The 16,896-nt window shown below is 36.9% G+C and overlaps 4 protein-coding genes across 4 annotated transcripts; 1 reads left to right on the top strand and 3 right to left on the bottom strand.

Moving 5' to 3' along the window:
- Positions 1–72: 72 nt before the first annotated feature.
- Positions 73–1,449, bottom strand: BDF20DRAFT_815879 (uncharacterized protein; the record flags this gene model as incomplete). Its single annotated transcript, XM_053077118.1, has 2 exons — positions 73–936; positions 1,177–1,449. 2 exons carry the CDS (start codon positions 1,447–1,449, stop codon positions 73–75), a joined length of 1,137 nt encoding a protein of 378 aa, XP_052938544.1.
- Positions 1,450–1,722: 273 nt separating this feature from the next.
- Positions 1,723–3,965, bottom strand: BDF20DRAFT_861537 (protein-tyrosine phosphatase-like protein). The gene is made up of 8 exons (XM_053080583.1): positions 3,735–3,965; positions 3,532–3,663; positions 3,397–3,452; positions 2,993–3,300; positions 2,788–2,895; positions 2,376–2,713; positions 2,231–2,309; positions 1,723–2,126 (listed from the first exon to the last, which is right to left on the bottom strand). The coding sequence occupies exons 2-8, from the start codon at positions 3,572–3,574 to the stop codon at positions 1,955–1,957; spliced, it is 1,104 nt and encodes a 367-aa protein (XP_052938543.1). The 5' UTR covers positions 3,575–3,663; positions 3,735–3,965; the 3' UTR covers positions 1,723–1,954.
- Positions 3,966–4,593: 628 nt separating this feature from the next.
- BDF20DRAFT_861528 (uncharacterized protein) lies at positions 4,594–7,749 on the bottom strand. The gene is made up of 4 exons (XM_053080582.1): positions 7,160–7,749; positions 5,694–6,970; positions 5,474–5,621; positions 4,594–5,408 (listed from the first exon to the last, which is right to left on the bottom strand). The coding sequence occupies exons 1-4, from the start codon at positions 7,593–7,595 to the stop codon at positions 5,074–5,076; spliced, it is 2,196 nt and encodes a 731-aa protein (XP_052938542.1). The 5' UTR covers positions 7,596–7,749; the 3' UTR covers positions 4,594–5,073.
- An 8,156-nt stretch (positions 7,750–15,905) lies between these two features.
- On the top strand, positions 15,906–16,864 carry BDF20DRAFT_807725 (Alpha/beta hydrolase fold-3; the record flags this gene model as incomplete). The annotated part of the gene is made up of 4 exons (XM_053076552.1): positions 15,906–16,009; positions 16,093–16,150; positions 16,213–16,414; positions 16,488–16,864. Coding segments are annotated over 4 exons (741 nt in total), but the record flags the coding sequence as incomplete, so codon positions are not given.
- Between the last annotated feature and the right edge of the window lie 32 nt (positions 16,865–16,896).

Raw genomic sequence — 16,896 nt, 5'->3', positions numbered from 1 at the left:
TGATTGTGTAAGCTTGTTGGGATGCTTCTTCATCTCGTACTAGCAGACTTGTAACTGCTGGACAAGTTAGTTCTATTTAACAGGTGCCTTAACATCCAACTGTCTTCCATTTCTCGCTGCCCATGCTAAGCAGTCCTTATTCTGTTGGTCACAAAGTGTTAACAATACCTTCTTCTGTACCATTTCAGCCACTGCTTCCCAATTTTTGATGCGATGGCACTCCTTCATTTCAAATACGGATAGGTTTGGGCAATACTTTAGCAAGGCATAAACAGATGTGTTTGAAATTTTGTAGCAGCTATTCACCGATACTCGCTCTAAGCCTGGGCCACGGTGCTTAGCTAACGTAATCATGCACTCATCATCAATATCACAGCCTGCTAGTCCCAAGACTGTTGCTTCTGTATACTGAGCTATCAATCTGATGGATTTGATTGTAATACGTTGTCTTTCGCGCACTCGACCAACATTGATGTGTTTAAGTCGTGGACAATTTTTGGCGACAGTTGATAGAGAAACGTCAGACACAAGGCCACAAGCTCTTAAATCCAAATGCAAAAGGTCAGGGCATTGTTCTGCAACTTTGAGAATAGCCTCGTCTGAAATCATATGACAGCCAGCAAGGGATATATATGTAAGTCGACTATAGGCATGGCTTGCGAAAAGAATTACAGTTTCGTTAGTTAGATTGTCACAAATGTAAATATCGAGCTGTTCAAGTCTAGTTGCATTTCTTGCGATAGTTGATAAGGGTTCATTCAGTTGAGGATTTTTAATTTTTCGAACAGAAAATGTACGAAGGGCATTCTGATAAGTTTTGCGTCTGCTCATTTGATCGTTGTACCGTAGTAAAGTGTTGCTGCTGTTGTTGTGATATGTTCTGTTAGATAAAAAAGTTGGATTGTTGGCATAGAAGTCTTCTATCGGTTTCATTGTCTCATCTTCATTATTTGGAGGCGTTCGGATAATGGTAGAGGAAGTGGAAACATAACTGGAGAAGGAACTTGACCGACTCAGAGAATTTACATAATACTTATTGTCTGCTTCTGCATCATCTACATTCATATCATTTAAGCTCTCGTCCATTGACACAGTACCAGGTGATGATGTTTTACTGACAGCTAATGCATCCATTGCCGTTGTTGAAGTGAGAGTCGTATTATTATTGGTTGCCACAGATGATAAAGTTGAGGCAAATTTAATCATTGCAGTATAACAAAGCATGCTGTCATCAAAATGAACTTTTCTCCACATAGTTCGAACAGCACAATCATGCCACAAGTGATTGACGAAAAGGCAAGGGTAGACATCGGCATAAGTTTTCTTATCTTTCTGATTGGTAAACATAACTTCATAGTCTAAATGATTTTCGTAAGGTACGAGAAAATGCATAATGTTGCTTATAATTTCAGGTAGCTGAAGTGCCAAATGGGGTTGTTCCTGAGGCATTATCAAGAATAGTCGTTGAGCGTATATCCAGTGTTAAAAGTTGATGGCGCAAAAAGGATTTTGATGTAAGGGAGAATTTAAAATTGATCAATCTTTGTTAGGTGACAGAAAAGAAAAGAGAAGTAGGTCTCTTTCAAAGCAGCAGAAAGAGAAATAAATTCTCAACATTCTTCATGACACATGTATGTGTATTTTGATTGTACATGCTTAAAGAAAAGAGTTATACAGGCAAAACTTAGAATTCACTTATGCCCACGCAATCGGATTGTTGTGCTTGCATACAATAAAAAGCATAATGGGTCCCAGATTCTGTATGCATCATCAAGCATGGGCATACTATCAACACAACAAACATTGAGAACGGAAAATAAGCACACATAACTGATCCGCATTGATATAAGTTTAATAAACATATAAAGACAGAGTTTCTATTGAGATTGCCTTCAGAATCTTTTTTTTTTCCCAACCTTTTCCGATTTACGCCATTACAATAAACACTATAATTCTACATTCTTGGTCTGTGCAACTGACGCTCTTCAAAACGAATTGGCACAATCATAAGCTCACGGATCAAGTTCACTTCTTCATTTGTTAGACCGCATTTATCTCTTACATAATCCTCAAAGCTGCCATACTTCTTTCTTAACTGCTGTATGCACAACCTCATCCCTCCAACTCTATTACCATGGAACAAATCTTGATTAGTTTATCAACAGGGAAAGGCAAGGAGATCAAATATTCATATTAGAGTGTTGAAAAAAAATTTAAATTATTTACTTACGAAGCTGATAACGCGGCACGTAAGTTCTCGACGGTGAGTCCCATGTTTTCGGCTCGCTTCTCCAGATCCTTTTCAAAGCCTATTTATTACCATTCAAATACGATGATGAGTAAGAGATCATCATTGAGCCAAATTTAAGCTTTACCGAAATAGCCCAGGCTGGTCAGATCGTATTCCCTTGCAATGATTTCATCATCAACACCGCAGAGACCTAATAGAAGCATAATAAACACGCCTGTTCTGTCCTTGCCTGCAGAGCAATGAACAACCATGGCACTTCTGTCCTTAGGAGATAATTCCTTGCTCATATAGCGGAAGATATTGCCGATCAATTTCTTGTTTGTTTCTACAATGAACATGTAGCTATTCGCAAAACCTTCTTCTCCTTTTAAATACTCCATTAGATGGGCTTTCGCGTCCTCTGGTGTCTTTAAACCTTCTTCAAACATATTGTAAGCAAAATGGGAGACACCAGGTATTTCCCTGCACAGAAAAAGACGCAGACGTTTGGTAACTGAACAATGACTATTAGACCTTCTTGTTGCATTGACAATTACCTTAAGATACCATTCTTTTCTACTTCTCGGTCATATCGAAAGTCAAATATGGCTTTGACATTTAATTTAATCAGTCTTTCAATGCCGTCAGGAGTTGCATTTGCTAAACTGTCAAAGTCAAATCCAGCAGCTCGTAAGTAAGGGGGGAGGGGAGAAAGCACAGACTCTTCATTATTTTCTAGATCAAAGCGGTAGATTAACTTACTTTGCTGAACGAAAAACTACTCGTTCGCGAATATAACCTGCTTTGTCCTTGGTTGGCCATCCACCAATATCACGAAAGTTCCTTACTCCATCCACATCGATCCAACGAGGTATTATCAAGCCGGATCCTTGTCCCATACTAATGGCTCTCTGGTATTGGTTGTGTTCATGTTTTTGGAAAAAATCCAGTACCACAACAGTTAACTCTTCAAATTTTCCCCTGAAATTATGATCTGCACCCTCAATAAGAGATAGAGTATGATTGGGAATTCTGTTGGCAAACATTGCTGCATTGTAAGGCGGTACAGTCTATTTCAATAGAAAATGTTCAGTTTGATCAAACTTCTCTTTTCTTTTTGGTGCTTTTCTTGGTATCAAAAACTAAAATGAATTAATCAGCGTTACCGTATCACTTAAACCATGACATGATAAAACACATGTGGACAAAGGCATTCTAGCAACTATTTATACACGATATAGGTTATACAAGGTTATTAAGCTCTTAAACATAAGTGATCTTCATATGCTTTACCCGCTTACCATGTTCATTAGACCACAAATAAAATTTCTCTACTTCTGCCATTGTTACTTTGATAGTAGCAATACGGTCTCGTTGCTTAACGTGCCAATCAAAGTATCCCTTTAGAACGTATGGTAAAGGAAACGGTTCAGCTATTTATTGTATTTGAGGAAAGATTCTGACGTGCATAAATTATTGTTGCTATTATTGCTTGATACTTTACTTGCTCATCCAAAGCTTTGCCGATATGAGGTCTGCTTGTTCTCATCTGATTGTCCCTCATTTTAAACCTTCCAGCAATGTTAACGATAAGAGGAACATGTCTTTCTCTTGTCGTAGCAAATTTCAAAGAAGCCAGGGAGCCTCGAGAATGGCCGATAACTGCATACACTTCATAACCCAAAGTGTTTTCAAAATAGTCTGCCACAGTATGAATATCGTCTGTATCCTCCTGTTCAAATCAAAAAAGTGGGGGAAATCAGAAGACCCACCTCTCTATCGTTATGGTTTTTGAGTACCTGAATATTAGCATAACCAGGCGAACCACCACTTTCACCATTGCCTCTGAAATCAAAACGGAACGAAGAATAAGGTAACCTTTCTGCAAGTACTCTATGAAATAGGTAATCCTTATGTCCTTGTATATACAGTGAGGTTTGAAAACTGAAGTTGAGTAAGGTGTTTTGTACAGCTTTCTTGTAGTTGCTGTAACGATATGTATCTACCTAAAATACCATGCACTATAAAAACTATCCGAGGTCTGGGACGTCCAACGTCCAATTCTATTTTCTTTTCGAGTATACCAACAATGGATTCATTATGCTCATTGGTGATGGTGATTTTTGACATGTCGGGGCAGTAAAACAATTTCAATGGGGAGAAGGTATAGGAACAGTATCAAAGCACTTATTGTTCCCTTTTTTCAAAATCCAGCAGTAAGGATAATTTAGTGGGAGATGAAGAGTGTAGTACACTACTTAGTGGTTGGAAGAAGGATGTTTTTACCAAACGCACAGACAATTAGCATTGTTAGTTTTTCCATTAAAAAAAAAAAAAGACAGAATGCAAGGTGTGTATGTGCCTGAACGGAAATTGAACTTTGTGTAAATTAACTATAACTTTTTTTAATTGATCTATTGTAGATAAACTAAACGCTCAAATATGGCTGCTTTAAGACCTTCGTTTATGCTCTGATGACAGAAAAAAATTATTTGCCTCTTTGTCTCCACGTATTGTGGAGAGCAGTTTTAGAGGCTTTGGATCTTTACACATAGGGTAACTTCTAGTTCGGAGGATATATGTTGATCCTTTCCAGAATATGAAAATCATATACAGATCAGAAGCTTCAATCAAATGTAAAATAGTACATTATGGTTTTAACATTGATAAGGAGGCTTTGCAATAGTCCACCCTAATATTGTTTTTTTAAAACAGATACATGCATATATTTATGTATTGTAGATTTGATTTTTTTTAAAAAAAAGCAAATGTGGGAATTAGGATATACAGTGAAGTCTGTTACGAACTTGGGTGAGAGCTAGGGAAACGAAAAGATATGCATACTAATACCCGATATTCTCATCATCGACATCATTAGCATGATTGAAGGTCCAGCCCCAGGATATCACGAAGCTTAAAGATATAAGTGCAATAGAAGATTTAAAGATAAGGGTATAATCTTTCAAAGAAAAAGAAGCAGCATAAAATGGTTGCTGCTGCTGCCGCTGCTCTTGTTGGAAATGTAGGATGATACCTGCCAAAAGAGTACCTATTGTAGGACCAATACTGCTATAGCATGCTGATAGAATCGATCTTTGTTTCATTCTGTTGGACTGCAGATAGTAAATGAGGTTCACATGATCGATTCCGCTTAACCATATTATTTGCAAAGCAGCGGCTAAGGAAATGAATTGAGCGTCATTATTTCAATTTTTGAATGAAAATTTCTATCATTTTTTGTACCTTGAAGAGCTTGCAATACGAATAATGAACATATAGCTAGAGTATGGTTTACTTCATGTGTTAAACACATATAGCCAATAGAACAGAAGACAAGTATGAAATGCACACTTGTTGTGATACAGATAAGGTTTAATCTGTGTATAAAATACTGTAAAAATACATGCTTTAAATGAGATGTGCATCTTATCGAAATGCCTGACTCAGGTAGATTTATATATACCTTTTCAAATATGTATGTGACCAACAATTCACCACAAAATAGATGAGTCATGATCAAGCAAGCAATCAGGGATATGGCAATTTGCAGATGAGAATACATATAGACGAAAAGAAAGGTATTTTGCAAACTGTACATGGTGCCTAAACATAACAGTGTAAGGCGTAAGGTAATCATTCGCCATATTTTTGCTTTCTGTTGCTGTTGCCACTGCTGCTGCAGTAATTGCTGCTGCAGTGAATTGCGGTGATAATAATTGTTATAGCAATAGAAGTAGTTTGATTCATCATCAGCTTCATTGCCATCCACTTCTACTTGTTGCTCTTCCATATTATCATAACTGTCTTCACTTTGACCATAGCTTTCTATTAACCTTGTAGCCTTCGGTTTTCTAGAGATGAAAAGACTATAAAAGGCTACTAATGGGATGGTGGGCGTAGGTGCAGGAAGTAACGCCAATGCATTTGAGGCCACTACAGCATTCGTAGGCGCAATAGTGGTACCAGACATGTAGTTATTGTTATTGTTGGTGTTGTTTTCATTATTATACTGAGCACCTAAAAAACTATCATAGTCCAAAATGCTACTGTTAGCTGCTGCAGATTGGCGAGAGTATGTGTTATAGATATAAGGCCCTGAAATAGCTGTATGGGTGCTTTGCTGACTGTAGTAAGAATGTGCACTATCACGACTATCTACAGGCCTTAGTGAATGATCGACTGTCGGTGTGTTATTGTTAGTCCATACACGATCTAGTTGACTTGCATCTTCTTCTGATATATGGGACAATTGTTCTGCAAACAAACTATAAGGTTTGTACAGTCCCATACCAAAAATTACACCAACACCGCCGCCACTACTGGTATTGCCTATGGTCGCTGCCATTATGGAGTTATAAGGATATTGCTGGGCCACTGTTGATGTTATTGATGTGGATACATGATCAGCTGTCAGTTGGAGTGCATTCTTCAATAATAAAGGTGCTTGTTCTTCCCTTATATCCAGTTCAGGGGCAGTAGCTGGCTCCACTTTAATAAAAAACACTGTCATGCAAATCCAAAGCAAGCCAATCATGGCTGTTATCAATAGCAATTTGTTTAAGTATTTAATTTGAGTAACAGCTTTCATTTGGTTATTGTCATCGCAGTATATCATCACACTATATTTATGTTGTTGTTGTTGTTCTTCTTCCGCAAAAAGAGCCGATAAATATTTCATCAATATTCCTATCAATCCCGTCATAACGATAGTAACAGATTGGCCCCAGCGTACATAATAGCCTATAAAAGGTAATTTGAAAGATAATGCACGTCATTATATGTAGACCCGAGAGTGATACGTATAGAACTTCTTTACAAGTAAAAGTAGTAGTACAGGTCTATACTTCAATTTAGCTGATAAAGTAAGCACTGTCCGCCCTTCACCCTCCGCCCTCCTTTCTATCTCGACCTTATAAAGTAATACTTTACCGAAAAATAGAACTCGAAAATCGCCCAATTTTTTAATGATGGCACTGTTTATCAATATTCCCAAAGGCTGATAAAAGATTCCGTAAATAATCGCCGAAACACTTAGTAATAGGCAAGGATGTAGTTGCCCGGACATCACAGTTGCTGTTGTTCTTGTCGCTGGTAAAACAACAAATAAAATCAAAAAAGCAATAGAGGCTATCAAAGCTAAAAGAAATAATGTGACGGGATAGCATCGTCGTTTGGAACGGCTATGATCTAGATACGTCGCCCAGAAACCTGAAAACGGGCATTTACAGAAATAAAGCGCAGCAACAAAAGCTGATGTTTGTAGTAGTGACAACTGTAACTGATGTACCAGATACAATGGAATAAAGGCTTCAACTGTATTCGTGATGGCGTATCCAGTAATTAAGAATTTCGGCCAATAAAGCATTGTTATTTAGTTGGTTTGTTTATAGCCTCCAGCCTAAAGCCTTTTTATTCCGATGATTTTTTTGTTGCTGTAAAATTGCAGAATAAAAGTGTGAGATAGTATTGATGAGGGTAGGCAGTAAATGGTTACAGAAAAGAAACAAGAAAGAAGAAGGTAGAAAACAACGCAGACGCCACCCATTTTAAAATTATTATTGTTAAAATAAACAACTTTCTTTTCCACTTTGAAAACGTCACTGATGAAGTAACGTGACATAAAGTGCTTGCGTTTGGGAATCCAGAAAATGGGGGTGCCGTATTGCAAATTTCACAATCCGCAAGAGGATTCAGATCCTTGATCTTCTAATACAATATTTGGCTTCTTGATCTCTCAATATAAATCACTCGACCAGACCCTAGTATTTTGAACCTATCATATGATGTATATCTATATCATTGCTTAGTAGATTGCAAATCTAAGCATTTATTAAAGTACTTCTATGTGTGTCCTTTCCACCCTTAACAATAATGCACGCAGGAAGGCTATCTTTGCTTCACAATGGTGTTTGCGCACATAGCCATCATCATCGACCAACTTTTCTCAAAGGGATTCAAGAAGGGTAGAGAGAAAGGTTGCCAAAATAAAGGGATATGGTGAGGTCTTTTTGGTAGCCTTGCAGTTGTTTAAATTGATCACAATATGCATGTTCTGTCAGCCTACGCTTGTTCACAACAGCTGTTATTTGCTCCAAAAACGACAAAAAGTGAGATATGTGGCAATCAAAACTGTTCTATCGAAAGTTCTACATTAAAGTAACTGCAAAATAGCCTCATTATCAGTTTTATGATCTGACGCACTTTTACTTCGATGCCCGCATGTTATTATTATCTTATTCCTCCGTTGAAGGTTATATCACAGTTGTCAAACTAGTTAAACACCGATGAATATCACCTGTTTCATATTTTATGTGGTCACGCTGTGTCAACTTTCTGAATAAAGCAAGCTTCCATTGTTGTGTTTGGTAGGTTTTATTGTCTTCTTGAATCTTATAACCTTTAGCATTGACCAGATATATTAGCTGTTGCTGTTGCTATTGCTGTTGCTGTTGCTGTTGTTATTGCTGTTGCTGTTGCTGGTGGAAGTGGTGGAGAATGTTGCAGTGTCACTTGGTGCCTGTATGCTAATCATGATTGAACGGTCGTGAAATCCTACGACTAAAATTTTTGTAAGTAATTTTTCTCTAACTAATAGATTCCAGGCTCACGCAATCAGCTTTAATGACGCAAAAGAGTGCTTCACTTGAAGTCGACTTCAAACGACGTTTTGCAAAGTGATTTTTGATCATAATTCACCGTTTACATTTTCACCGTGCATTAAACATGATAGCACGCAAATTGCGTTGAAAATAGCATGCTAGCATGCAAAGAAGTAGCTGGTATGCTTGTTCAGATAATGCTCTTACATACTCTCCTACAGCAAAATTAAGTACTCCTACAAGTAAGCGTGTGGATCATTCGATTGACGAAGGTCCAGTATGAATGACAGTGACAATTTTTACCTGACAACTGGGTATCATTGATATTTTTACGGTCTACTACTCTTAATTATTGCAGAAGAAAGAAGTAAAACAAATGAATAAGTTGGTGCTATAAGGTTATGAAGTAAAAAAATAATGTTGTATGATTACCTGATAAGGTACGGAACAGATTATTTGCAACCATAAACGACTGTATTTTTCTTTTCTTGCAATGGTAGTGTCACGTTCTGACCTCTAATTCATATAACAATCTGAGAAACAATCCAGATTTACTGCCTTTACCAGTTATAGTGTACTGGAACAAATAAGATTCCAGGCACACTGGGACAAATGAGATTTCATCAGGCACACTTCAACCTTACTGGTAATCTAGATATATCTCAGTGGCGTTGTACAATTCATTAACGGAACAATATTATTCGGTTGTCACTACTACTTTCTCAATTCCACTATAAGCTCAGTTTAACCTCGCATTCATATAAAAGACCATTCAATTTCTAAACCAAAATAAAATCATCCAAAAACTATTGTTCGGTCTCGCTGACTCACTCAGTCTCTACATTTAAAAACTTATAAAATAATAACTCTGATATCTAAGAATATCACAGGTAGGCTGCAACTGTATTTGAGAGCGTTGGTATTGGCCCAGCGGAAGACATTGAAACAGTTGAAGAAAGGGTTTGATCAAAGGCCACAAGGTTGAGTTCTATAGAAAAAAAGTGTCAATTGAAGATATGGTATAAATATATATTGTCTGCTGACCATGAGTTGTAAAACGAAGAGTTATTTTTTTTCTGGGCCAAAAATAAAATACCTGTTTGGAAAGGTTATTTAGTTGTCGTTCGCAGTGCTAAATGAGAAGTAATCGGCATTATGCGTATTTGACGTCGTTTGCTTCACTTTCTTCATACGACCTTGCAATCCTAGTTAATAAACAAGCTAAACTATAAGCAGCAATGTAATGGCAAAGATGAGCCTGCCTTAATTACTCAGATGTCACTATTCATTGTGCATCTTGTCGGTGATGTGGCCAAATGAGCAGATTATGAAAAGAAATTGAGATGTAGTAACAGTATTTCGTTTGCTTTTAAAAGCCCTTGTAAAAAGAAAGAAATGAAAGAAGAAAGCCCTCAAATAATTGAAACAACAGCCCAAATGGTTGCAAAAGCGATATATCGGTAAAGTTTTGTTTATTGCTCAAAAGGCTGAAATTGGTGAAATTGGTAAGGAAGCACCAAGCAGAAGAAAAAGGACATTATCTTTGGCTATCGTTATTCTTCATCGATGCTTCTATTTACAACAACAATACTCTGCACTTGCTTATTATATATTGCCGTCCATACCACTTTCTTGTCAAGGAAATTCTAATATATATATTACTAGTCTACATATAAGAGACTCTGTCTACTCTCTTTTTTTTTGTTTTAACTTAGTCAAAATTCATTCATGAGAGTTGGTAGAATGTAAGCGGAAATCTCAAATGTTTAAAGTCCTGCGCCCTTGCTCTATTCATGGCAGCACGCAATCTGCGTGGTAGCATCGGCTATACCAGCTTTACTTTGTGGTGGCACGCAAAATGCGTGACGAATTTGCGAGCATTATGCATTCTACCACGCAAATTTCATGTTAGCATGACTCTCATATATCTTTTTTTTTTGCTACCATGAATAGTACACTGCTCTCAGTTAATCGGTGGAAGTAAGTGTCATAAGGAATTCCTCTTGCTTCTTTTCTTATGTTTTCCGTCTACCTGTGCAAATTGTAATTCATAATACATAAATCGCTTTTCTCCCATTCATTTTAACTGTTTGCTATTGTGTTCACTTCAAGCTGCAATAGATGCGAGGGAGAATCATACATGATCATCATAACAATAATGCGTTTTTTTTTTAAAAAACTTCTTCTGATTCTTGTCAGCATAGGTTACATTCAATGTAGCTTGTACGTTGTTGTTTGTTGAACAACGAATTGCAATCGTAGAGCTCAGAAAAAAGAAGGATTTACGTTTAGACAAGCACTGCAAAGTTTTAGTGTATTCATGCATATTTGTCGAGGAGTTGAGATGATGTCCCACTTTTTTAGACTGTAGTACCTGTAATTGAGGGCAGTATCCTTTGAATATCTTTTGTTGTTGCTTATGTGGATGAGTTCATGAGATGTGTTACAAAGTTACGAAACTCAATGGTCCGTTGGTTCTTAAAAGGATGCCTTTTTTGATGGATTGATAATGGTAAGAAAGATAGCATTCCGTTTCAAATTGGAATAGTAAAGCTAATAAAGTTTATGCTTAGCTTCCATAATGCATAGAAAGGAGCTTTTTTTATAGAGCAGTTTATTTATATAGGAGGCAAGGATACATGAAACTGTTGTACAGATGTAAAAGTCTATTTGTCTTTTGAGAAAGAGTGTGCCATTTCTTCAATATCAGTAACTATCTCTTTTCTTAAGACAAAGAAGATGTTAAAAGTAAAAGTGCATCTATTTTTTTTCACAGTTATTGAAGTGCTACTACGACGACGCTACAAGTCTGCAAAACGACTTGCAAAAAGTAACTGCATCAATACCCAAAATTGGACGTTTTCGCCTTATCTTGTAACACATCATCGAAAGAGCAAAGAAAAAAATTTTCTCTTCTTATGATGATACCCCCCTTAATTCACATGTAAACAAGGGCTAATAAGATGCAATATCAACAAAATGGAGACGGTGCAAATTCCTCCCCAAGAAAGAAAATACGCCTGTTTTTTTCTTATAAATAAGCTGATTTTTGCTCTTTTTTTTCGTTTTCTTCTTTCTTTCTTCATCATACTCTTTTCTTCATCATCTCTTTTCTTCATCATCTCTTTTTTCAAACACTTCTTTTCAGCATTTTTTCAGTGTAAGTATTGGTTTTAACATTTACCTATTCGTTTATTATATCCATTCAAATAAGTCTGATTACTGAAGTATCCTTCTTTTTATAATGGCTAGATACGGTGGGTTAGTTTTTTTTTTTTTTTTTTTTTTTTTTTTGTAGGTGCCGGTGCTTTTGGAAGTTCCTTGACCGGGAATGTAACTTATCCCACCTATTAATATCCCACATGCAAACTGGGGCGGTGACGGCCGGGTGCCGGTGCTTTTGGAAGTTCCCTGACCGTAAATGTAACTTAACCCATCTATTAATATCCCCTCAGAACTGGGGCGGCGACGGCCGGGTGTGGGTGGCTATTTGACAAACCTACACGTGGTGCCACCTGTTAAGTCTTTATGCTTATAGTATAAGGATGAGCCAATATGTCAAACAATCTATAACTCATTTTACTAAATTAATAAAAACCGGATTTTGCCACTTTTATTTGTCTTTACAACCTGTCTTTTTTTCATTCGAAATTTTTTGTCTTTGTCTAAATTTGTTATAATGGGCCGTTTTTCTTGAAGCAATTCAGCAGCAGAAAAAGAAAAAAATAGAAAAATACCGTGCAGATGCCAGTTTTGAGTGATACTTGTAATGGAACAATGCATATGTTGCTGAAGTGTACAATTTACTGCTGGACTTTCCAATAGTTCGATGTGAAATTACTGTGAAATAGAATGTGGTTCTGAACAAAATACACTTTGGTCAAACGGAGTGAATGACTCATCGTAAGAGAATGAATGAAGAGCGCATCTGCAAAGTGTAGCAATGAGTAAAGAAGGCTAGGCAACAGTTGGTATAAAAGCGTTATATTCAGTGTGCACTTGCTTGGTTTGTTTGCAATGCAGTGGGAGTAATATCCCCCTCTTCTGATTTCACAGTGTAGCGAACTACTCTTTGTCGCTTTCTTACTCTTCTTTTCTGAAAAGCACTATACAGAGAAACGAATAAAGAAACACTCCAGGTAAAATCTATCAAATGATAGAACCTGCGTGGTTTATTTTGTAAACATGTTTCCATTTCACGACGTAGCAACGGTTGATTCACAACTTCAACATCTTCGCAGACATCTATTTCAAGGCTCTTCTAAAGAATTTTGAAAAGGAAGCGTGCATCTGCAGTCTTGAATTATAATGTGCATGTATACCTAAGAAGTGTAACTGTCTTTACTAAAGCCGAAGTATGTGATTTTTCTTAAGTATGAATTTTGAACAAATGTGGTTGATATATCGATTTTTTATTGATTTTGTTAATAAGTGTCAACGCGAGATGTTACAAATGGTGCTGCAGACGAAGTGTGAAATAAGCATCTTTAATCTTTTTTCATGCATTGAGGATCAAAGAAAAGTTAGCGTTCGACAACAAACGAAGTTCTCGTTAAGAAAGGGAGGAAAGTACTCGTTTTTTTAATCTAATCAGTTAAGAATGCGTTATCAACATGATACTGTATAAGCAGTGCAGAATAATGTGTACAACTGATATACAAATGTTAACATGATTTTTTGATCATAATGCCATACTTTCTTGCTGAATGTGTGGTCCAATTCAAAACCAAGTTTGATAAGAGGCATGGAAATACCATAACATGCTCAAGCTCATTGATGTTGTTGTAACAGAAGCAGCCAATTGTAATAGGCTTAATGGCAAGAGCATCAATGAAATGTCAAGCATTTGCGTAAGGGAAAGATATCTCACATAATCTGTCGAGGATCATGCAGCCAACACACAATGTTGGACGTAGTGGTTCAATTGGATAATTTTTGAAGCGAGATACTATCTGTGCAACTTGACGAAGACGGTAATTAGATTGCTTTGTCTCGCCACCGCATTCATACCCACAATTTTCATCATGTTTTCAACGCTTTTATGATACCCTCAGGGCGTACTAGCCCTGAAATATTACCCTTATGCTGTTGGAGCCTTGATTGGTAATTAGATGGACTTGTACAAGGATAAACGTTTGCCATTTGGTATCAAGCAAGGCCGTCCCTTAAACACTATCCAATCTCATCATCTTCGTAAGCGATAGCGTTCAACTTGGTTTTCTCCATCTCGTAACAATTCATCCTCATATCTTCATCTTCAATTTTTTTTTCTTTGTATATTTATAAATCGTGAAGATAATATTTTTGTTTTATTCTTCTCTAATAACATTTTAACGCACAATAGCGCTTACTAAATGTATTTGAATAATAAGAGCAATATCCATACCGCATGAACTTATACCGAATGCTATGGAATGGTGGCACGTTGATTGGAATTCTTTCATCTAGGCATCAGACCTTCTCTAGATTTCTCACATATTATACTATAATTGAATATAACAAGTAATATAATAAATGGGCTTTGTAGCTTCTACATCAGTGATTGAGCATTACTAAAAACCATAAGTAGATTGATCCAGAACGTCTTTTACTGCTTCAATCTAAAAACGGCTTTTATCATTATTAACCCAAGTAGCGACTGAGTACGCGATAACCCTAATAACAATCCGAAGAATTAGAGCTAATATCGAGTATCTATTTAAAATGATCATCTCTCTATTTGAGGCACTAATTTCAGCATCTGCGGATGTAGCTCACAGTATGATCTTAATACTTTCTCTTAACATGTTCCTCAAACTACTGATTCGGAGAAACGCAAGCTTGTTGATGGAAGAGAGTCTCATAACCTCATGGTGAAAGAACATATCATTTTTCGTTGTTTTTGGAGCAATTTGAAGTTGTTATAAACAAGCGTAGGCTAACAGACCATTTATATTGTTATTAATCTAAGCAAGTACTGAGGACTATTAAAAAAAAAACAACACGTCTCTTTGTCTTTGCTACCTTACTCTCTCCTTCTAACTTTCATTGAGAAATTCTGATCGAAAATCAAAGAGCGGGAAAAACTATCGCCGAATTAGTCGAGGGATGAATAAGACACTCATAGAAGTTCTTTAATAAATGCTTAGATATGCAACGTATTAAGCAATAATATAGATATGTAGGTTCAAAATACTAGGGTCTGGCCGAGAGATTTGTATTAAGAGGTCAAAACGTGTACCGAAAAGCCAAATATTGTCATTGGGAGGATCAATGATTTCACCGAACTATCATTACGGATTGTAGAAATTGTACGGCCCCCATTTTCTGCAAACGCAAAGCACGGTAAAAGAAATTTTCCGCTATTTTTTCAATATCCATTTTCTGTATGCATCCAAATCACAGAAAAGCTCACTTTTCTTTTCGGTGTAACTCAGGTCCTAAATCACTATGTTTATTAAACATAAAGCGGCATTAAGTAATTTTTGTGTGGATGCTTTATTTTCTCCATCTACCGTAAGTGCCGCCGTCAGATCGTTGGCTTCAATTAGCTGTAGATAACCTCGAAATTTCGAGAACATTGAATGAAAGGGATAGTTAGACAAAACGTTCTAATAAATGACATAGTAGGTATATTGTCTTTGTTCCTTCAATTATATTTGGCATTAACAACGCCAAAAGGTCTTGTCATGGCATGATCCACTAGTATCCGTGAAAGCAAGAAAGAGCGCGTTATGGCTCTTGAAACCAAAAAAATATTTATTCCGGGCATTTCAGTCATTTTTTTTTTTTTTCTTTTTGGTTTCTCATTGTAGGATCTTTGCTCATCAAAAAAATTTATTTAATTGAGCTTTTGCTAAAGCTGCTTATTTCTTTAATTTTCTCTTTCTTTCTTTTCCCTTCTTTTCATATCATTTACATATAGAACAGCAATAGCAACTATGGGAGCTTCTTATTTGAAATTATCTTCTACCTCCCAAGCTTATTTAGAAAAGTTTCCACCTAGTGATCCAAATGCCCCTCTGTCAGTTGAAGCCTTCCGTGCTAATTCCAGAGGAAACTTTTTAGACAAATCCAAATATCCTCGTCCCAAGGCTGATCGTGAAGATATGAGTATTTTCTGTAATGGAAAGATGGTCAATTTGACTATTTATAGACCTCCATGTAGTCATAACGATACTCTTCCTGCTCTTATCTATTTGTAAAGTATCGCCTATTGTGTATGAATATTATGTGTGGTTATGTATTGATTTGTAAGTTGACTGTATCTTCTACTATTTTTAGGCATGGTGGTGGATGGATTTTAGAGGTTGATGAAGCTTACGATTACATCTGTCCCAAGGTAAAGCTCAATATCTTTTGTTGAAAAACAGTAAAAATGAAACTAAAAGCGCGGCTATCTAGATCGCTGTTGAAGCTGGCTGTGCAGTTTTCTATGTTCATTACTCTTTGGCTCCTGAAGGTCCTTTCCCTACTGCTGTCGAGGAATGCTACTCTACCTATGCTTGGCTTGCGAACCCCGCCAACGCCTTCCTCAAAGTGGATCCTGCGCGTATTGCTGTTGCTGGTGACTCAGCTGGTGGTAACTTGGCGATTGCTCTTTGCTGTAAGTTTCAATGGGAATAGAATCTTAGAGCGGGGATAAAGTCAGCTAAATTTCTTTTTCTTTGTATATGAAGTGCTCGCTCAACAACGTGAATTAGAACACAAGCCCAAATTCCAAGCTTTGTTTTACCCTGTCACCAATGATCAACTCAATACATCTTCTTATTTCGAATTCTCTAAGGAATATCCACTCAATCGCAGATTAATGGAATGGTTCTGGGATCTCTACGTCCCAGGCAAAGACAACGAGGAACGTAAGAATCCTTTAGCTTGTCCTCTTAAAGCTACGAAGGAACAACTTCAAACACTACCCCCTACTCTCTTGGTCACAGCAGAAGCTGATGTACTTAGAGATGAGGGCGAGGAGTTTGCTCGCAAGTTATTGGACGCAGGCGTCAAGGTGAACTGCATGCGCGTGCTGGGTACTTTGCATGGATTTGTGAGCTCTGCACATATGTTTGATGAAAACTCTTTAAATGTGTT

This window comes from Mycotypha africana (genome assembly GCF_025528875.1).
Source record: "Mycotypha africana strain NRRL 2978 chromosome Unknown BDF20scaffold_3, whole genome shotgun sequence".
Taxonomy (NCBI): domain Eukaryota; kingdom Fungi; phylum Mucoromycota; class Mucoromycetes; order Mucorales; family Mycotyphaceae; genus Mycotypha; species Mycotypha africana.
This window is presented reverse-complemented; position numbering and strand designations above follow the sequence as displayed.